The following is a 22,747-nucleotide window of genomic DNA, read 5'->3' as shown; positions in this document are numbered from 1 at the left end:
AAAAAAGGAATCATCTCTTCCAGTGTCTTATTACTTAATATCATCACTGGTCAACATTTTCCATCAAAACTGTTTAGTTTTTCCACAAAGTGTCTGCTTTCTCTTAAAAAATTCAGTTTAATCAAAACCCCAAATTGGAATATTTTCTTCTGTGGGCTGGGCTTCATGGCTAGCCTGCATCTCCCATGATGCTCCATAGCCAGAGACTTCCCCTGATTTGCCATCTTTTCTCTCTCTCCAAGAAGAAAGATAATAATGTATCATGGGAGAATTAGTCTGACCAGGGAGCCTACCCCATAGAAGAGAATAGGGCAGGAAACCAAGCTACAATTCCCAGGATGTCCCCTGGCAGCATTTCCAAACTGAAATATTTTGGTTTTCAGCCAAAATATTTCAGTATTTGAATTTTGACCATAAAAGTTAAGTTTTCTGTGGTGTGGGATTCACTTTTGTCCAGCTTGGCCTAGTCTGTCCCTCCACAAATGCAAGTCGACGCCACACCATTCTATTATGTTGTGATCACATTCTTTCCACTTCTGACCAAAGAGTTTTGTCATGGGATCGGCCCAGTGCATTTTTGGTCTGCCCAGAGGTCGCTTGTGGTCTCTGGGGATCCAGTCACTGATGTGGGTTGTCCACCTATCGTCTTGCCTGTGGGATTCGGAGGAACAAACAAAACACACCACAGAACGTTTTTTGACCAACTCTGCTTAATTCAGAAATTATCCAGGGACATTTAAGATGATATGGCTGATTTTCATTTAACACTATTTTAGTTATTTTTGAAATGTAGTTCTTTGTTATTTAATCCACTCAAGGCTGAATACTGGTTAAGTTCAGGGCTTCCAGAATTGACCTATTTGGCCTATTTGCCTCAAACTAAGCATACTTGTCAAGCTGAAATATACTGGCGTCCCAAGCCACATCCTCCCCAGTTGTAGGAAATCTTTTGAACAGATTCAGACTGCTGCCCTCACTGCAACATATAAAAGAAAGATAGACTCACAATCCTCTAGGTTGTCTCCTCAACTCAATCTTTGAGCTATACCCTACAGCTAATGAGCTCCGAAAAGGAGCAAAAGCATTTAAAATAGGCCCTGTAGTATTAACCTAAATTAATACCCTTCATGGCTTGGGCCTGAAGGCCTCAGTCTACCACTTGTGGGGGTCCCCTCTTAGGTGGGTTATCCCCTACAGGCCAGGCCAACCATCCCCCCTCACTATTCTCTGTTGCTCTATTAAATGAATACTGGATAGCACCCCCCAAAGCAGTTTGTGCACCGCACCATCAATAAATTAATGTTTGGCAGCCTCCCCACCAGTAAGTCATCTTTCCTGGGCCCTAAATCTTTGCAGGGCTTTGTCATTGCTGCTGCTCCTGCTTCTCCACTAGTGTACGGAAGGCTCACAATTTCTCAGCTTCTTATTCTAAAACCTTGGCCTTCTGTGCTTCTCACTTCCTCTCTCCCCTACTCTTAAAGGAGCAGCGGCTCAAGAGACTTGTCTCCTTCCTTCCTCCCATCCTTTTTTTAAAGTACAGCATCTCAGGGCCATTCTAGCCCCTTTGACAAGAAGTGCAATGTCTCAGGCCAGTCTGCTCCCATGCACCTGATTTCCCCTTTTCTAAATCAATTAGATCTTGTCTCCACCTTTTTTTTCACCAGTAAGGCTCAAATTTGAACCTATATGATTATATCAGTATAACTTGCCACATAGACACTCTTATTCCCATATGAGAGTAGCCTCATGGGGGGAGGGGGTTTATACTAGTATAAATTATCACTATAACTGGTAAAACTTTCCCATGTAGACAGGCTTTTAGTAGTGCACAGGTTGCTTGTTTCCTTCGCTTACAGCCCGTTAAAGGCCCAGTGGTGCTTGGGCCAGTGTTTCTGTCATCTCCCCTCACCTTTAGTGAAAGTAACAGTGTTGGCTCAGCCTTCTTGCCAAGGAAAAAATTCTATTTAAAAGAAAAAAGAATGAGAGACACAAAGCACCTAGGTGTAAGAGGAGGTGCACCTGAATGGCTGAGAAGAACCTCCTTTATGTTATGAGGAGAGCCAGGGTAGCAGGGCAGCAACTTTACCACCATCCTGGAGAAGAGGTTCTGGGCTTAGTTTAAATGGATTTATTGGGGAGGGGAGCATAAACTGAGGTGGCTGTTTAGTATTTATTAAATGGGGCAGAAGAGAGTATAAATTAATTGGATTTTCAAGGCCTGTTTTTATTATAGATGTGTGTTTTATATAGCACATTTTAGATAAGGGAAAAAAATCAGGAGCTAAATATTGTTCCGCCTTCATTCGAGACTAACTATACACAACAAACTCACATAAATACATGTTATGTTTTCTTGTAAACACTTGTGGAGCTAAAAAATATTTAGATGTACATTCAAAATATTGAAACCATGTTTTCCAGTGAATGTGTATCAGTATGAATTTTGATTTGTCTTTTTCCAAGAGACATTGGCCTTATCCCTTGGGCTGGAAAAGGGAATCCTTTGGCAGTTCCCACTACATAAATTTGTGTGGGAAGCTCTGAAAGTAACTTGATTCCTGCTCTTGCCTGTGTAATGCTGCTGCTGCTGCTTCTGGAAATCTACCCTTGTGCAAAAGTGATCCTTCAGTAGGAGGGAGAATAGGGAGCCAGTGAAGGACTATGAGATGAGAAGCTAGAAAATCAGCATATCCGACTGCCTCTGTGCGAAGGCCCTTGATATATGAAAAGGTACTTTTGTGTAGGAGGCAAGACATTTATATGAAACAGATAATGACAATGTAATGAGTTGTGGAAGACCTTGTAGGAGAAGGGGAATTAATACATATACACATGCGCAGCGTAGTGTAATTTTACCAACATTATTTTAATGAATGGAGAAGGACAAGCAATCCTCGGCAATCTACCAGCAGGATTCTATTTTACTTCAAAGAACATTATAATTATTATTCACATTGTCTCTGTTCTACCAAAACACTTACATGAAGCTGATAGTTACAGTGCCTTCAGAGATCACCACCAAGTGGTAGGAATCAAATGTAAGATTGATGAGCTCCCAGGTGTTGCAGTTGAGTTTTTCTAACTCATACTTATCCTGCCATGTATTTATATTGGTTTTTAATTCTGTTCCTCTTTACAACAGCCTAGATGATTTGCTAAGATGTGGGGTGACCTTCGCTGCCAACATGGTGGTTGTGGACAAGGAAAGTACTATGAGTGCTGAGGAAGACTATATGGCAGATGCCAAGACTATTGTAAATGTACAAACTCTCTTTAGGTAAGCGATTTTGTAACTAACCCATACAGCTATGTTAAGCGTGAAATATTTTAGAATTATTTTTGTTGAGAGGGAGATGGAAGTGTGGCTTCGCAACGATTTCTCTTAACTTCATTTTTTTCTTAAACACCACTTTATATGATCAAGCAAAAGTTATTGCTGCTTCACGGTAATATACTCAGGTCTCTTGGGACATGGAAGGGTAAGACTCCAGCTCTCAGATATGACTCCTCACATTCCAAGATGGCAACTTGCTACTTCTCCAGAGGCTTTGGAAGGTAGCTGACTAGTCTGTGGGAAGGGAAAGAAGGCCAGTCAGCCACCCCGGAAGACTTGAGATAGAGGAAGGTCACTGGACCTTTGCCTTAACAAACATCTTGTGATTAAGGCCATAATCCTAAACTCATTATAGACAGTGGGCGCTGGGAGAGAAGGAGGAATACAAATTAGGTGAGTGAAGGATTGATGTACAGTAACTTGGACAGTTGTTCAGATTTTGAATCAAACTAGAATTTTGCCTCTTTTGAGAGGTAGCCACTCCTAGTTAAGGTCTGTGTTACATATCACAAAGTTCCAGGGGACAGGGAGGGAAAATCTGAATCCAAATATTGAAGAAAAATAACAGGTTCTCTTTCACAATTGGAATTACATAAACCAGGGGTCGGCAACGTTTGGCACGCGGCTCGCCAGGGTAAGCACCCTGGCGGGCCGGGCCAGTTTATTTACCTGCTGACGCGGCAGGGAAGCCGCAGCCAGCACATTGCTCGCCCGCGCCGCTTCTCGCCACCCCCATTGGCCCGGGACGGCGAACCACGGCCAGGGGGGCCGCGATCGGCCGAACCTGCCGTGTCAGCAGGTAAATAAACTGGCCCGGCCCACCAGGGTGCTTACCCTGGCGAGCCGCGTGCCAAATGTTGCCAACCCCTGACATAAACCATTCACTCATTGCTTGCAAACGATCCAGCAATAACTATGGGAAGGAACTAGAAGATAAAGTGCATATGTGGTCATAAGAGTTATTTTTGTCTTTCTCTAGGTCTAATAATAATCAGAAGGGACTAATGTGTTCAAAGTAGTACTTTAAATTGGTTCTCTTAACAAGTTTTAATTAACAATATACCATAGCTAAGTCCTATCTTGATAATTTTCACGTACTTTTCCATCTGTTCTGCTCCTGGTAGAAGGTCTATGATCACGGCAAATTAACAGAAGTAGTCAGACATGTTTCCACTACAGCAGGCTCTCTTCCCTTTTGTCATAGTGTCATCTATACCATCAGGATTAACTGTAAAGAGAACACTTGCCAATATTTCCATTACTGATGATTAGGTCCCACTAATTCTTTTCCCTTGTAGAAGAACAAATGCCTCCTAGCTCATTTGGTAGATCAGTACAGTTCCCAGTAAAGCACTAAACCCTCTCTCTGAGCACGGATTTTTAGCAGCAGGCCAGACTGTTCAAAGGATGCAAAAAAAATCAGGACAAAACCTTGCTTGCTTTAGCCAGAAAAGACACTCACACAGCTCACAAAGAGGAGAAAAAAATCTCTCTTTAAAAAGTATTGCTCAAAGTCAGAAAAAGTGGAAGGAGGCTGAGAAGATGGTGCTCTGATGAAGAGCAAAATGGGTTTCAACTAAGGTTTGTTTTTGTACCCACTTTTGCCTAAGAGCCTGGCTGGAATTCAATGGCATCTCTTTAAGATCCTGATTCAGCAAGGCAACTAAGTAGGCACTTAGTGTTAAGGATATGAATAGCCTATTGGCTACAGTAGTGCTACTCACATGCTCAAAGATAGGTATGTACTTAAGTGCCTTGTCAAATCATGGCCAAGAGCCCTAAAATGAGGAAATGATTAATTCAAAATGCATTTTTGCCAGTGTAGCACAGTTTAACTATTAGGCCTTCAGTCCTTCACCTTAATGAGAATTCAGTATCCCTTCAAATGAATTCCAAGGGAGTTTTGACACAGTAGAGATTGTAGGATTGGGCCCTTCATTTCGACAAGTCCATAGCATGCTGAAATTTCATCTGCAAATATTGTAGAAACTGCACTCAATCTCATGAGGAAACAAAACATTTCAAGTGAGAAATTGTATGAAACTGGCAGTGAAATAAGGAAATGGGGGGTGGGGGGATTTCATTCTCCAATAGTCTTAGTTTTGTGACAGATCTTTTCTTTTGACATTTCAGCCAAAATAGTTGAGGCCATTTCTATGAATGAGGCTAGGGAAAAATAAGTTTGTTTGTTTGTTTTTAATGAGCAAAACAAAGAGAGACCTTTTTTGAACAAGTCTAGCACTCCATTCTTTGGAACAGGGACTTCAAATGTGGGTGGGAGTAGCCTTTGTGGGAGAGGATGGCCTTTTGCCGCCACATGAAAACCCTTAAAAATCCAAGGTATAAGCCCTTGAAAAAAATAAAGGTTGCACATGCTCAAAGACTTCTTACATTTTAGTAGCTATATTCACAGAGATTCAGTTTGCGTAGAGCCTATTCCAGCCCAGGGATGAGCAGAACTTCCCCTGCAATTGCAGCTCTGAGCTGTTTTGGGCCATGCCAAGTCTGGACCTAGGCATCTGTGAAATGCCTTGTTGAAGTAACTCCCACCTGCACTGATCACAAACATCCTTCCAACATGCAAGTCACACTCTCTGTGTATGTGTGTAACTGTAGCCCGCCAGCCACACCTGGGTTATACTATGGCTATCACCAGCCGTGGCTATACGTCAGGGTGACCCCAGCACACCCTGACTCTTAGATTTCCCCCCAGAAATATTTGTCCTATAGTTCTGAGCCTTCTGAATAATACAAGTTATGTCAGGTCCGTTATTTCTTTAGATAAATAATATCCACGGAACTTGCCACCCCCCCAATGGAGTTTCCAGATACTTTAGTTTAGACACACTAGGTTGGACAAAACAATAAAACAAGTTTAGAAACGACAAAGGATAGATTTTAAGTGAGTACAAGTACAGAGGCATAAGAGTCAGAAGTGGTTGCAAGACAATTAAAATTAAAATACAAGTGGTGCCTAACTTAAACCACATTAAATTCAAAGCAAAAGTTCTCAGCACATGCTTTAAGCAGTCTTACTGACCCAACTGCTTAGGCCAGGATCTCTTCTCCTAGAATCCAACTAATTCTTGCTGCAGAGGCGTAGTGAGCGCCCTCCGTACCCTCCGACCGGAGGGGGCCCCACAAGGAAGGGGGCCCCTAAAAGTGGCAAAATAAATACCGCATTCCAGTTTCTGCATTGTAAGGGGCCCCGCCCGGACATATGTTCGGAGGGGGCCACCATTCGGAGGGGGCCACGTTCTTTGTTGCTACGGCCCTGTCTTGCTGTGTCACTCCAGGACAGGAGGAGGAGATTGGGACAAGGAACTATGGTAGGGTGAGCCTAGGTCTGGAAGCTGGCAGAGGGGAAAGAGATGGAACCTGGGACTAGGAGCCGGGGGCGGCAGGGGAGAAACAGGCCAGAAGAGTCTGTGGCTAGTAAAGGACTCTCCCCTCCAAACCCTAGAATAGAACCCAAGATTCCAAAGTTTCACCATTCCCCTGGTTTCAGTGAATATCTGTGAAATCCACTGGCAAAGTGTCCCATCCCTATTTAGGGCTGGTCCACATAGAGGATGGCAATCTACTACTGCTAGAATTTAGTCTGTTAGCTCAAGTGCCAGAGATGAGGGTGGTGGATACACTGATGAACCACGTGGGTGTCAACACATGATCGAATTTCATTTTTTTTAAAGCAAACAAACAACAACCCTAGAAAATTACACAAAAATATTTTCAGAGAACATTAAGGTTTCAAAGTCAAGTACCCCAAAGTTAGGAAAAGCCATAATTAAGTTTGGCTCTGCAGATATGTACAATTGTTCTATGTCTGTTAACAACTTGCACCATGTTTTCACTAGATGGCAGCATAAGCTCATATCTGAAGCATAACTATTATTATAAAAATATATCATTACAGGGGTGAGAGGAGTGAGATTTTCTTTGTGTTTTTGACCAAGTTAGAAAAGAAAACTAGGTCTTAAAATGAAATATTTACCCATAACTAGATTTTCAGAAAGCTTTCATAATCTTTCACCAGTAGTATTTTATAAAACAAATGACAGAGGAATGGAAGAGACTAGTTTCCACCCTGTGCACCAACATTAAAGGAGAAAGGATGTAAAAAGATGTATCAAATATTGATGAGGTATTAATATGTAGAAATAATTTGTTACTAGTGAAAATGCACAGCATTTAGATCAGAGGTTTACATTCTTCATAGAATTTTGTAATGAGTTTCATAGGGCTATTACTTTCACAGTTTTATTAATGATTTTAGACCAAGCTAGAATGCATATGGTAAGGTCATTACATATGCAGATGATAGCAAATTTAGAGTCATAATTATGGGTGGAGGTGGTGGATGAAGATTGCCTAATCTAGAATATTCTATAAAATAGCTGAGAAGTTTAGTGTTTGAACACGCTATTCAATACATGTTAGCACAAAGTGATATTCTTTAGCAGAAATAATGCCCAAATAAATTATATTTCAAAAAATTTTCTGAGAGTTAATATGATGGGGAAAAGGGTTCCATGTATAAATAATCTGAGCAGGATGTGAGAGGGAGAGCAATTCAGGTTGGATTCTAGTAAACATGATTCTACATTTGAGATTTGCTTTGTAATAAAAAAGCAGCAAATTGTTACCTGAGTTTTTCATGGCAACACTATAAAACAATTTTTAAGCATTGAAGTATTTTGTTAAAATATGTAGTTCATGACTACAATGGTCTTTGCATCTTTGATTCAATAGTATCTTTAAAAATTGAGTAAAGTGAATATACAGTAGAAACTAAGTCACATTGAATGGGATCATTCAAAAATTTAGAGACCATTTTCTAAATGGAATCATTTAGACCTTTGACCTCAGTAAGGTAAAATAATACTGTTGAGCCTAGGGTGTTGATTCTTATGAAAGCTTTCTGACATTGCTCAGTGTTTTACATTGATTAATAATCTTGCTCAGTTTAAAGTTGTCTTCCTCCTCAGATGATGAATGTGCTGTTTATAGCATATTTGTTTATTTGTTGAAAGCAAGAAATTGCACCATGCCAATTAAAACTCTGGCATACCACCACTTTGACTCAATTAAAGCTCAAAAGGGAGTAAGAAAGTGTGTATCAGTCTCACATGAATCTTTAATAATTTGAATGCAAAAGAACAAGCTTAGCTTAGTTTTTAAGTATAAATAAATGTATTGGGCAATGTATAGGTGCTGGCTGGCCAAAAGGCCATTTCCCCCCATTTCATCCTAACAGTTGAAGTCATCTAATGATTCCTCACTGATATGTTAGTCTTGGGGTGAAATGCAGAGCCTCCTCAGTGGATGCTTTTTTACTCTAGAATGGGCTTCCCTTATTCATTTGGCAAGCCTAACTGACCCCAAGCATATATTTTAAGGCCTATCTGGACAGGCGACACTTGATATGGATTTAATCAGACCACAACTTCATTATTAGATGTCTGGCACTACCCGGGAGATAAAAGTGTACAGTGCAGGTAACCCCATGTATATTCCGTAATTACCCAGGGGGTTTCCACCAGCTCCCCCTCTTTTTCCATCCAGCTCCTTCCAGAAAATACATTGCCCCCGGGACCTTGTAGGAGGGGTAAGGTGAGCTATAAGAAAGGGGTTGGCTCCCTGCCGTTCCAACCATAGGAGCCCCAAATCCCACACTGTTCTGTTCCTTTAACCAGCACCTCCTTTTTAAGTCCTTTACCAGGCCATTTATCTGGTCATTGGATGCCTTCCCTATGGAGTACCTGCACTGAACATCGGCCACAAGGAGGCACCAGCCATTAGCTTGGCTGCCTCCCCTCCCCCAAACCCAGTCACATTTCCAGACATCTTCCAAGAGCCTTTTGTATAGCAGCCCAAAACATGTCACCCCCCCCAAATTTGGTCAGTGAACCCCCCTTCTCTCAAATGAACTCGGTTTCCCCTTACATTGTGCAAGGATAGTCGAGGACTCCCGCAAGCTGAGTTGCCAATGCCATGTACCACAACACCTTCCCCGTCCTGATGGGCCATATAGGTGACCAGCATATCCTCATATGCCACGGCTCCATAGCACCAGCAGCATCTCCTTGAGTTCATTGCTAGCTCCTGGTGCAAGCCCATGCACTTTGTTGAACTGAAAATGAGACAGGAAATCCACTATGCCATCATCCAAATGCGGGCACGTGCTTGGAAGGAAAATATGTTAAGGCTTAAACATTGTGGCACAAATTCCCTCACTAACTTCATAATCCTACGTGAGGTGGAAGTTTGGTGATTAATAACATGGAGAAAGGGGTTTCCAATGCCAGGGTTTGAACCTTTAAAGCCTTCCATCCCTTACATTCCCCAGGGGGTGAGTCAGTTCTGCAAAGCTGGCCACCTTTTTGCAGCAGTTGGACCTTGTTTCTTCACCACTGTCATAAAGCACAACTGACTTCCTCTAGCAAGCCTGGACAACACCCCCCTCCCTTTAGGTGCAGTGCGGTCATTTACTCAGGTTTCTGTTGAGGAGGTGTTGGGGCAGGATTTGGAGTTAGAGGGTTATTTTTTGTTCTATTTTGAGACCATATTAGTTGGCATTGTGTCTGCTTAGCTGTATTAATTTACAGTATATGGTTTTTAAAACAGTGTAAGTGTGCCCACTAATAGCAATGGACATCTTACAAATTCTATTCTATATAGGCATTTATAGAATGCGCTCATGACTGTAGTATCCTAGTGCCTTAGAATAGTGCATTAAGCAACATGACTACATCCTTCCTATGTTCGTTCTCATCTCATCCCCAGACAAAAAGCATATGCAGTGGAGTGTCTTGTTTTGATAGGCTTTGAGAGCATTTTAAAATTAAATATACCTGTTGCTATGTATATGTTAGAGAAGCAAGGTCAAAAAAATATATGCCCTGCATATGAAATGGAAAGTGGTGATGTTTCCTTAGTTCTGAGAGAACTCATTCCACAGTTTTGGCCCATCCCCGGAGAAAGTTCTCTCTCCCATACAGATGGGCTTTACTATTATTGTTCCGAGTAGTGAAGTTGCTGACTGCTGTCTTCATCCTGGATGGTCTTTTAGGTATCCTAGACCTAGGCCAGGGAGAGCTTTGAAGATAAGGACAGAGACCTTGAACTTAATTGGAAATTCTGTGGGAAGCCAGTGTAGAGAGCAGAGGACATGTGTCATGTGCTCATGGTAGCCTGTGCTGCTGAGATGTCCTGCAGTGTTTTGTACCAGTTGGAATTTTCTAAGTGCTGAAGGCTTCTTGCCCAGGTGTATCACGTTGCTGTGATCCAGACAAGAGGCAACGAATGCATGAATAAATGCACCAGGTCTTTGTCTACTAGGGTGGGGCAGAGTCTCTTAGCCAAGCAGAGATGTTAGAAAGCATTACACATGGCTGTTGCTATGTGATTTAAGTGCCTGATTGTGATTTAACAATCTTTCTGGAGTCAGGGGCAGTCAGAGGCGGGAATTATGACTGTGTTACATCTCTCCCCTTGAGTCCTCCTCTTGGTCCAGAGGAAAAGGGGTCTGATACTAATGTAACTCATTAGCAGACTATTTCTGCTTCCACATCACCTCAGCTCTGGCTGTCCCTGCCCACTCCTCACTCACTGGCATGGGATGAGCAATAGTGGCTCCCTGGAGACTGTTCTCATTCTTATGATGTGATCCACAATTTAGGTAGCCTGTGCATGGAGTTAATGAGGTGCCTCATGCTCCTTTACTCCCCTGCGCAGGCATGTAGAGCAAGAGACAATCTTACCTGAACATTAATCAGATTAATAGTTGCACAGTACTTTCCCTATAATTCCACTAGAGGGCAGACGTAATTTATACACAGCCTTACAGTCCAAAGAATAGTTTTTAAATTGACTCACTAGGAACAGTCACTTTGCATAACCTGACGATGGTCTAAATCCAGCTCTTCCATGGACCCAATAACTTGCTTTCACATTCAGTTATGTATATCCAGTCATTAAATCAGGTGTTAATCCTCCCTTTACAGTTGACTTTACGTATTATATTGCTAATATTCACATTTAAATACCTGCCTGATATAAGAAGCTAATACAAGAAAATCCTCTACCAGCAAATCCTTTGATAATTATGCATTGCATGGTCCAGAATTAATGTAGAAATAAGGAACCAGGGTTTAAAGAAGAGATTTTTTTTAAAGGAAATTAAAAATGAATCTCTCCGGTTGCCTTGATTTGTACAACTTTAGGATTGCATCAACAAATTGGCTTTAATATATTTCTACACAATCTAACACACAAGTGTAGAGGTTAATTCTGAGGATTGTGGGTGTGATTTATTTAGCAAATGCTAGCATTTAGTTAGCAATCTATTCCACCATTGTGTAATGCAGGCAGACACTGTTTGGTAACACTGCACAGCTCAAAACTGTGTGTCGGTCTGTGAACCAGAAAACCAGGGAGCTACAGAGTCAATGTATGCTCATCATCCTGAATAAAACATCCCTTGTGTGTTTTCTATATCCAAGCACTGTCCCTTCTCAACCACAGAAGAAAGTACAATGTAGACAACTTGTCATTGTCCAGCAAATTTTAGATTTTTCTCAAATCTGACCCCCCCATTTTGCTTTAATTGATCACCACACTCAGTCAGATATTCACATGACAAAACTTGAAGCTGGTAGACCCATAAAATGTAGACAATCTTTAAGACAACATGCTGAAAAAAATCCTTAAACAAATATGCACAATTGAATTTAAATGTTTGATTATTTTATTGTAAAAATGTGTTAAATTCACACAAAATTTCACAAATAACTTGGTTTCCATCTATTTGTATATTCCCATCCCCATTTTAAAATGAGCGTTTGTAACAGTCACATTTAAAAAGCTGAGCGAGATTAGTGATTCCAGTGATGTTTCCCATTTCAAGAATACAGAATACTTTGCAAACTAAAAATGGAAGAAAATGTTAAAGGTTGACCATTTATATCCATAAGCCTACTTCATTTCTGTAGGAAAGACTTCACTCTTGTAGGGTACACCAGCATTTTAGCCAAAGTTTGGCAGTGCTTACTCAGTAGGGTGACCAGATGTCCCGATTTTATAGGGACAGTCCCGATTTTTGGGTCTTTTTCTTATATAAGCTCCTATTGCCCCCCACCCCCTGTCCCGATTTTTCACACTTGCTGTCTGGTCACCCTATTACTCAGGCAAAGCTCCCATTGGACTCAGTTGAACTTTGGTGTAGAGAATGTTCAGGAAAATCTAAGAGCAGTGATGTGAATGTAGTTCATGTTTGAGGCTGAACACCCTTCAATCCCGACAGCTGACCCAGTTAGACAAAGGCAAACATGGCCCTATGTACATAAACTAAACCCTTCGTCAGGGAACCCCTCAAGTGCAGGAGAGGTAAGTGTCCAACCGAACATCCCCAATGACCACATAATAGGAAAGAGACAAGACAATAGCAGACTAAATCAATTGATAATCGACCCAGATGTATATTTCTGAGATCAAAGAGTAGCAGTTCAAATATTTCAGGAGTAGTGGAAGTTGATCTATTGACAGCACCACTGATCAAACCCTGAATTACCATTATTTGAATGAAGGAGAAGAGAATGTTGTGATGAGCATTTTCTCCTAGATCTGAAATGGGAAGATCACCTATGTCTTCCTACTGATACTTGTGGAACCCAAGTTCTGGCTGAGAACTGAAGAGATAAGGGTTCCATGATCCTAACAAACACCCTGGCTGAAACAAACATGGTTCTTAACTTTTTAGCTATGACACTGGGTGATCACATCACTTTAAGAGTCTGGACTCATTTGGCAACATAGAACTAGAGCACCTCTTTACATCCCAAGATCTAGTTCTTCCTATTGACATGGCGCTTGAGGTTGGAAGTTGAGAGATGTTTCTCAATATGTATCAAGTTCTTACCTACCGGGAACGAACAACAAAAAGACATACAGTTGCAAGTAGAAAAGTTTTTGTGGCCTGTTGTGAAAAGTCACACATGGATCCTATTGTGTGTCCCACATAAAAACTGTTTGATCATTATCCTTTCCAGATTCTGAATTCAGACAATTTCCCTTACCCAGTCCATTTAGCACCCTTTCATAAACATGTTGAAGAAAGACCAGTTACTCTGTAGCCCTATCAGCAGGTTCACAAAGGGATAGATGCATTTTAATCCCTCCCCACTGAAGTGTCCTGCATTATGGGATATTTAATATAGTCCTAACTGAGCTGATGATTATTCTGTTCTCTTGTATTGAACCCATTCAAAGCTTGTGAACTCTGGTTTCTCATTTAGGAGGTAGTTTACTTGGTGGTTGTGACTTCAAAGAGACAAAGCTTCCAGCCCCAATGACAAATCTATTTTATACTATTTTTGAAGAGTTTTAGTGGTTGCTATAGACTTGCACATCTTTCCTTCCAAAAGGTGGTGACTGAGGTCCACGCCATGCTGTTTATGCTAGCATTATTCTTAAAATCTCCAAAGATTGCACTACTGCTAGCCCAGTTCTCATACAGACAGGCTGCGTCCACTAGCATTTTTACCACAAGGTTGTCTAATATTTCTTAGAAAAGGTCTGTGATGATGGGATGGTAGCAACTGGTCTACACTAGTGCTCCCATCACACCTAGCATTAGCAGAGGTACTACACTGGTATTGCAACAATAGAGGACATTAAGAAACATTTATTTAGACAAAATCTTAGTCATTGATCTTGCTGAATGTTTAGCCTTTCCTTGCATTCCCATTCCAGTGAATCCCTTCTCCACAAACCTGACATGAAAAGACCCCTAGGATACACTGTGCTGAAGCATTCAGAAAACGTACCCAGGTTTTTATTTCATTTGACAGTAACTCATTAGTTCAGCTGGTTTCAAGAGAACCATGTCTAAAATGGCTGCCTGATTGCATCTATCGCTGTTACAGCCTGGCAACACTCAAACTTGAAATTCATGTCAAGGTCCATTCTGAGAGAGGCAGATTTGCTACAGCAGCTAGCTTCCAATTTGTGCAGTACAGGAGACTTGTAAAGCAGCCATAATGTCTTCGCTGTACACATTTGACAAACACACACTATTGTTCAGATTCAGCCTCCAGAGAGGAGCCCACCTATTAATGTTACAGACTTATTTCTGAGCTACAGAGGCTTAGACCATCCAACCCTCAATATATGATTTGTTATGCACTAGACAACCTCCTTGCAGGGCTGAATATTCTGTGACTTTCTAAACACTTTCCTCTGTAACTGGATATTGTATTGGAGTATTTTCACCTCCTCCTTGCAAAGAACTGATCATTGGAGCAACAGGGACAGGTTAAGTACTTCAGCAAGGGTAGCATGAGATGGACCTAATACGGTCAAGTATCTTACAGCTTTCGAGCTATAGGAGCACATTAAATCTCACCAGAGGACCTAAAAATAATCCATTCAGATTTAAATGTTCAGATAACCATAAAGTTATCCTGTATTTATAAACAATCCATAAAATGTATAGCTCAATTCATACAGGAAAACAATCCACATGTTCCTTATTCCATGTGACAATGGTTAAAAAGAAACCCCACAGGAGTTGCTTTCTACCAAAACTGAACAAGAAAGTTAGCATAAGGAAAACAGCAATATTCCTTACGTTTTTCACTTCCTGATTCACCACAGAGCTAATTCCCACTCGAAAGACTGCTTGACTTCCTGAAGTTAAAGAGTATACATATCCCAACACCTCATTCTCTGGATTTAAGAATGGGAACCCAAATGCATTTGTTATTTTCATCATAAATACTTACAGTATGCTGTATATCCTGTAACATCACAGTGAACAACTTCTCAGTTATCAACTCCTTTTCAACAGGAAAGCAAACGTACTTAATGTATGGGAGTATAAATTCCAAATATTTTATTTTGTACAGAAGTGAAATAAAACGGTAAAATAAAGAATCCAGGGGGAAAATATATGCTTATATCACTAGAAGAGTTCTTTGCCACCTTGTCTATTAAATGGCCAGGTTCAGCTTTGCATTCCTTAGAATATATTAATCTTAACCTTGTTTTTGTTAATTACAACAGCTGTTTTTGCTCACCAGGCAATTGTTAACCAAAAGGCCTTCATGACTGAGTCACCTTGGGAGAAGCAACATTTAATACTAATGAATCACTGGCATTAAGGGGTAGGGGAAGTGAAACAGCCATTGCCATTTGGAATTGGCTGAATTTGAGGGCAATTAAGACAGACAAATATGCACACTTCAGATGACTATAATAGTGGTGCAATGTATTGGTGATTTTTTAAAAAAAAAGAACATTTGAGGAGAATTACTTCAGGTGTATTTATCCAAGTAATTTTCCCCTTGATGACAGACTGCTTTATTTTGAAGTCTGAGTTTGTTTGGGAACACATGAATATTTGGGAAAGATCAGAGGAGAAATGAGAAATCAGGGTTTGAGTAACCGCAAAGGAGTGTTGGATTGGTCATTGCCCAGCAATAAAAATAATTAGTTAATAACAAGAGAGTTTATGGTCCTGACAACATATCCCTTTGCAAATTTCCAGCCCACCTCAGAAGTTTCTTTTTTGGGTAGTCATGTTTGCATCCTCACTCATTTCAAGCCTTGTAAATAAAAACATGGAACATAGAAACATATGACTTTAAACATGAACAGTGGATAACATGGAAATAAAAGCCATTTTCAAAAGTGACTAGTGATTTTGAGTGCCTCCATTTGGGACACCTAAAAAGTCTGAGTACCTGACCTCGGGAGGGGAGGGGGGGAGGAATCAGGCCTTCAGGATCTCAACTTGGGCATCCAAAAAAATGGAGGCACTCAAAATCATGAGTCATTTCCAAAAATCTTGATCTTATGCAATGTATACTGTCTACAGAGTGTCCCATATTAGTCTAGTTTATGAAGTTTTACAAAATGACATCACATAGAATCATCGAATATCAGGGTTGGAAGGGACCTGAGGAGGTCATCTAGTCCAACCCCCTGCTCAAAGCAGGACCAGTCCCCAACTACATCATCCCAGCCAGGGCTTTGTCAAGCCTGACCTTAAAAACCTCTAAGGAAGGAGAGATTTCATCACCTCCCTAGGTAACCCATTCCAGTGCTTCACCACCCTCCTAGTGAAAAAGTTTTTCCTAATATCCAACCTAAACCTTCACCACTGCAACTTGAGACCATTACTCCTTGTTCTGTCATGCCTAACTGAACAGAACAAGAGTGAACAGATCCTTCACCTTGGCATTCAGTAGGAACGTTGCTCATTTCTTAGCTAATCCCTCTTCAGATTGAACATTTTGCCTTCACAACTGGCAGTCTTAGATGAAAATAGGTTACATCTGATGTTTGGGGCCATGTTTTTGTTTGTTTGTTTGTTTGTTTAAAGATTTCTTGGACTGATAATGGAGAAGAGTACCTAATGCAGTATTTAGATTTTACATGTATTTACTTTACATGTATTTCCTGAACCATGTCTTTTCTTTGCAAGGTTAATTTTCATGTCATTTTTCTATTGTGCACTACTTGCATAATATCTTTGCATAACAAATAGCTCACCATTCCACAAGAACAGGACATTTAGAAACAGAAGTTGCCTCCATTTAGACATAGAAGGACTAAATGATAGAAAGAAAGGAATAGTAATAATTGATCTTAAAATGCATCCTGAAATTTAAAAAAATGCTGTATTCAAGAGCCACCCTCAATGTCTGTCTCATAGGCTTAAGCATTACCTAAATCTATAGGCCAGCCCAGGATAATGACAATTTTCACCACTGTAGACTTTGTGTCAACTTCAACAATGAAATTTCCTCTCTAAAAAAAAATCATAATTACCTGAAGAGACCAATTTTCATTTACATTTTTGTTCCTATACTCTATGTTCCTTGTAAAATATCACTGGGTACTGATGAAATAAAGCATCATTCCTCACCTATTTTATGGGACCCCTCAACAACTAGAGTGCAGTAGAGCATCTGGTGGCTTTGAGAGGTAGATCAATCTCTCAGACACTGATATTTCTTTTCATATAATACGACAATCCAGAGAGTATGCCTGCTTGTCCTAGAATGTGCACTGTAGCATGCAGTCAGACATGAGAGGAGCAGTTTTATGGCATCAAAAGGCTAGAATTAAGAATACTAGCATCGATAGACTCTTTGAACATTATTCTTGCTTTATGTTATGAAACCAGTCAGTTGCTAAGTACCAGTTGAATGATTTTCAAAGTAGCTGAATATCCACAGCTCCCTTTGACTTCAGTGGGTGTTGTGGGTGTTCAGCAACGCTATAAGAATCAGGCCAGAAGCCTATAAAAAGCTGCTTATTTGTTGGTTGGGTTTGGGAAAACCCAAACCAGTACAGTTCATATCTGGATCCCAGTTTACCTGAGCTCCTACGGGATGGTGATAGTGGGTTTGAAAGCTGTTAGTGTTAGAGTTCCCCATTACTAGATGGAAAAAAGGAAACCATCACCAATTCATCTTGCAAAAGTATAGTCTACTTTAAATTCTATTTAAAATAATTTCAAAGCTCTACTAAATAAGAATGATCTATACTGCAAATAGGATTTTTAAAAGTTCTACTTTTCAAAAAGAGCTTAGGAGTTCTAGCCTATGTCTAACTCCTTTAATCTCCTTTGTTAAATCCCATCCTGGATGCCTTAGTGCAAGTCCAGGCACAGTTCCAGGTACATCCCTGGATGTGTTCTGAAATTTCAGCTATATATGTATTGACATTCACTGGAATTAGACACCTAACCATATCTACAAATACACAATGAAGAGGAAAGATGGTTTTGTGGTCAAGGCAATGGACAAACATGAGAACTGCATTCTATTCTCAGCATTATAACAGGCTCCTTGTGTTACCTAACTTGGAGAAGTCACTTTTGTTTCCATTTTCCAGTTCATTAACTGAAAACAGAGAATAATAATATTCCCTTCTTCCAACTCTTGGGAGGTCTTGTATTTACACTGTCATCTCGTTGCGGCCTGGGCTATCTCTTTCTATGTGATTGTGCAGCACCTAGCACAGTACAGCCCTCTTCTCAGTTGGGCCTCAAGGTGCTAATCTATTACAAACAATAAGAAGGCAGCCCTATAACCCCTGACCACTAGAAGTTCAGTTCTCCCAGGTTAATGCAGTTTACAATCAGTTTCTATCTATATGTTAAACACTTCTACATTAAGTACTAAAAATGGGCCAAAAAGTCTTGAATGAGACAGAATGGAACACTTCAATTTTCTCATATCTCAGCCACATTTTCTATTTAGTAGAAACCGGATAGTGTTAGTATTTTGGAGACCATTGAAAACTGCACTTTGAAATTGAGGGAAACTGTGCCCCTTGCCCTCCCCACCTCTGGCACTTGGGTTTAGAGTGTATCCATACATTTCCCAGGTAGACAGCTTCTACTGATAATACATATGTAGCAAGGTGCTTACAAGCACCTATGTGATACATCCAACACAGGATTAAGCTATCAGGTGCTTTTTTTTTTTTTTTTTTAAAGCATGTGTTCAGGCTAGTGGTAATGTGATATACTTCTCCAGTGAGCAGGACACACAAGTGAAGGACAAACACAGGAATGATGTTAAGCAGCCCACTGCAACTTAATATAAAGTTCAACATTGGAGAGAAGCACTATCCACCCATCTCCCCATAGCAGGCATTTAGGTGGATCAAGTGTGGGGTTTACAGGACACATCATATAGCCCATAACTTAAGGTAGGCTCTCCACTGCTTTCCCCTAGCATTCATCTTGCTCTGCTAAATCTTCTGTCCTCTCCTCAGTGTGGAACGTGAGAATGTACCAAGAGGGACCCCAGTCTGAAGGGACTTCAGGTCTGCTGTTTCCCTATAAGTTTGAGATCCACCAGCCAAATCCCAAATGTCTCTTACTTTCTGGTTGTGACAAACTAACTTAATGCAATTCCTAAGTCCTACGCCCATTTAACCTGTGTCTCCATGATTCTATGAGGAAGGCAAAAAACCCACTAGTTCACAGTCAATTTGGCCCCAGTAGGAAAAAAAAATCCATGCTGATCCCTTAAACAGGCAAGCAGGTAAACCCGCAGCAACCTAAACACAGCTTCTTTACTCCATAACTATGGGGAGGCAGGATTCAGCTAATAATGGGACAAGAGGCTTGAGAAACACTTAGGCCAGGGTTTAAATAAATTATTGTAGTCTCCTTGGCTGGCCAATGGGCAGCAGAGCACCTGAAGGAGGGGCCTAGCCCTCTATACTCTTTTTCCTTTATCCTAGAGCTGCCCGGCACTTTGCAGCTCCAATCCAGCATCCGATTCATTAACTCAATGGATAGCAATTTACATGCCTTTTAGATATGTATATATATATATCTCAAGTCCAACTCTGTGGGCACATCTGATTTACTCAGCAATTTTAGTCACTGCTTTCTGAGCATGTGTTAATTTCAGCTTTACATTAATAAGTACATTGACAGTTTGTATGGTCTGCAGACATTTACACAACTTACTTACACAGTAAGTAGAGAAATCATGGATGAATAATTGAGTATAACCCTATTTTTAATATACTGGTAGTTTACATACAAGGATGACTTCCAATGAAGGTGTTGTCATCTTTAAATGTTTCCTGGGTTTCCTCTCTTTTCATATAGACTTGTGTCATATTGGAGATTACGTGTCAGCTGAAATGCTCTAGCAATTGCAGTAAATGTTTATTTTGTTAATATTTGTAAGTTCCACTTTTGAAAATACATTTGCTTCCCCCGAGTCAATGGAGAATCTTTTGTGCAGCATTCCTTGCTATTAGTTATGGTATTCTTGTGTCAAAAGCCAGAATTATCTTGCACTTAATTATAAATGTGGAGGTACAGATAAGTTTTGCATTATGCTGTACTTTAGCAATGAATTATGATCATTGGAGGTGTAACTGTAACATTTCCTTAAAACATAGGTTATTTTCAAGTCTAAGCATAATCACAGAACTAACTCACCCAGCCAATATGAGATTCATGCAGTTCAGAGCCAAAGACTGCTACTCTCTTGCGCTATCAAAGCTGGAAAAGGTAAGGATACCTGCTTTTTATAACTAGGTTAAAGATTACATCAACTTGTCTTATCCCTTATTGGTTTTGTGGTAGGCTAGTCAGAACAGATCGAAACAGCCTTGTAGAAAACCTTTTTCTGAAGTCTACCTGAACTTTAATCTTAAATTTGCTTTCTATCTAGTTTCATTAACTTTACAAAACCTAATTTTAGAAGTATTTGATTTATAGGCTGACACTGATATTGTTCGAGGAAACATTAATTGTACCTGTTTAAAAAATGCCATCCAATATTCTAAGAGGTTATTAGACAATTAATGTGGAAAACATTTAAAGTGACTTGAAACACTTAAAATATATACACTTGCTTTAATATGCATACATGTACTTGAATAACGATAATAAAATATATTGTGCTCCAAGTCAATTTAGTGAGACTATAATTCCATATTCTGTTAACCCTGGGGTTCTCAAACTTGATTATACTGCGACCCCCTTCTGACAACAAATATTACTACATGACCCCAAGAGGGGGGACTAAAGTCTAAGACCGCCCAAGCCCCATCGCCCCAGGTGAGGGAGCCAAAGACAAATCCAAAGGGCTTCAGCCCCAGGCAGGGAGTCTATAACTTGAAGCCCTCTGGCTTTGGCCCTGGGCAGTGGGGCTTGGGCTTCAGCTTCGGCCTCATCCCCAAGCCCAGCAAGGCTAATGCCAGCCCTGGCAACCCCATTAAAACAGAGTCGCAACCCACTTTGGGGTCCTGACGCACACTTTGAGAACTGCTGTGATAATCAATTGCAAAATCTTGGTATCTGTATTTTGCGTTTGCTTTATTTTTTGTAAAAGTTACCCTTTTCTCAGGACCAGTCTCCCAGGGGAAAAATATAAAAAAGCTAAAATATTTATCTTCAGTTTTGTTTAGGGCATGTATCTGGTGAACATGGGGAATAGGGAGGTTTAGACAGAGAAATTCTGGGTTGCTCAGAACAGCATTTGATCAATGGCTAGGCCAACTCTCTGCTGAGTCCTGTAGAAAGTATTTTGTGCAGCAAGTATTCGGTGGAGCTGAGCAAATAATTCATACTGACTGATTTATTTGATTAATTTAGCTTCTTTGTGTTCAGTTGTCTGTGATCAGTTTGTAATTCTCAAATTTGCTATTTAAGAAGATTCACAAAATAATTTCTGTAAATAATTCTTATCTGTAGATTTCTGAGAAATGTTATCATCTTTTGTATTGTGATAGCACCTAAGAGCCTCAGTAATGGACCAGGACCCTATTGTACCAAGTGCTGTCCCCACCCGAAAGAGCTTAATATTTTATATTCTAGTCATGCTGTGATAGTTTTGATTGGACAGGTCACCTGGTATCATTTCTATTCTGTGATCATACAGCAAAAATCATGGAATTAAACTTCTGGTTGTAAGAATTTGCATTTACGAGTTCAAAATTCATTTTCTTTAAATATTTGCAATATTCACTTAAATTTTGCTGCTTCCTTCAACACTAACACAACTAACTAATAGGACTCAAATAGTTCTTATATGCAAGCAATCTGCACGAATCAAAACTTCAGTCACTCACTCAGATACATTCTTGTGCATGACAGGGAACTGCAAAATCCAAGATTAAGTATTAGGAGGGTCAAGATAGTCTGCCACCCTCAGTTATGTCATACCAAGAATGAGACCATAAGCTCTTCTGGTCAGGGACTAAAACTAATGCTTGGGTGAGTCCCTTAATGAGTTATTGACCACTGGCCCCTGCATGAGTTATTAATAGAATGATAACCTCAATAGCTGAAAAGTGATACAGTATACTAAAACCTATGTTATACTGATGTGTTCATGCCAAGATGCAAAATTCCAGAAAGGTATCTTCAGATATATTGAAAGCCACGAGGCAGGTACTCACAATGCTGGGAGGTTCTTGAATTTCAAAGAGTTTCATATTATGGCAACAGTTTAATTGTTAAGACTAGCTCCATTTATTTTTCCACTCTATATTTCTTTTCCTTTGGGTCCCTGTTAGCTATTCATCGCTCTTTGATTAGTGGGCTTTGTTTATTCATTTGTTCCCCATTTTGTTCAATTTCTCTCCTTTCAATTTGTGTTATGCTGCCTCCTTAGAGCATTTCTGTCACCTACAAAGGAGGTTTGCAGCTGTGATTCTCGTATACTAGCTCTTTCCCAGTGGTTTCTGCAATAGTAAAGCGAGATTGGCTAGAATCATGCACTACTAGTATATCTGTATTGCCATATTAGAGCACGGAGTCAATAGCTGGAAATCCCTCAGGGATGTATTCGCATATAGTTTTGTTCTTTGGTGCCCTAGAACCTATAGAAAACTCTGGGCATACTCCAAGATTACAACACATAG

The 22,747-nt window shown here is 40.3% G+C and overlaps 1 protein-coding gene across 1 annotated transcript in view; it reads left to right on the top strand.

Annotated features, from left to right (window-relative positions):
• The window catches only part of LOC113407282 (potassium channel subfamily T member 2-like), a 299,061-nt gene that overhangs the window by 248,243 nt on the left and 28,071 nt on the right, over nt 1-22,747 (top strand). Inside the window, exons 23-24 of the mRNA XM_026655611.2 lie at nt 3,143-3,277; nt 20,276-20,387. Coding sequence (XP_026511396.1) covers nt 3,143-3,277; nt 20,276-20,387 — 247 coding nt within the window. The remainder of the gene's footprint in view (nt 1-3,142; nt 3,278-20,275; nt 20,388-22,747) is intronic.

This window comes from Terrapene carolina, unplaced genomic scaffold, assembly GCF_002925995.2.
Source record: "Terrapene carolina triunguis isolate 2854851 unplaced genomic scaffold, T_m_triunguis-2.0 Scaffold210, whole genome shotgun sequence".
Classification (NCBI taxonomy): Eukaryota; Metazoa; Chordata; order Testudines; family Emydidae; genus Terrapene; species Terrapene triunguis.
Note: the sequence above shows the minus strand (reverse complement) of the source record. Positions and strands in the feature narration are given on the sequence as shown.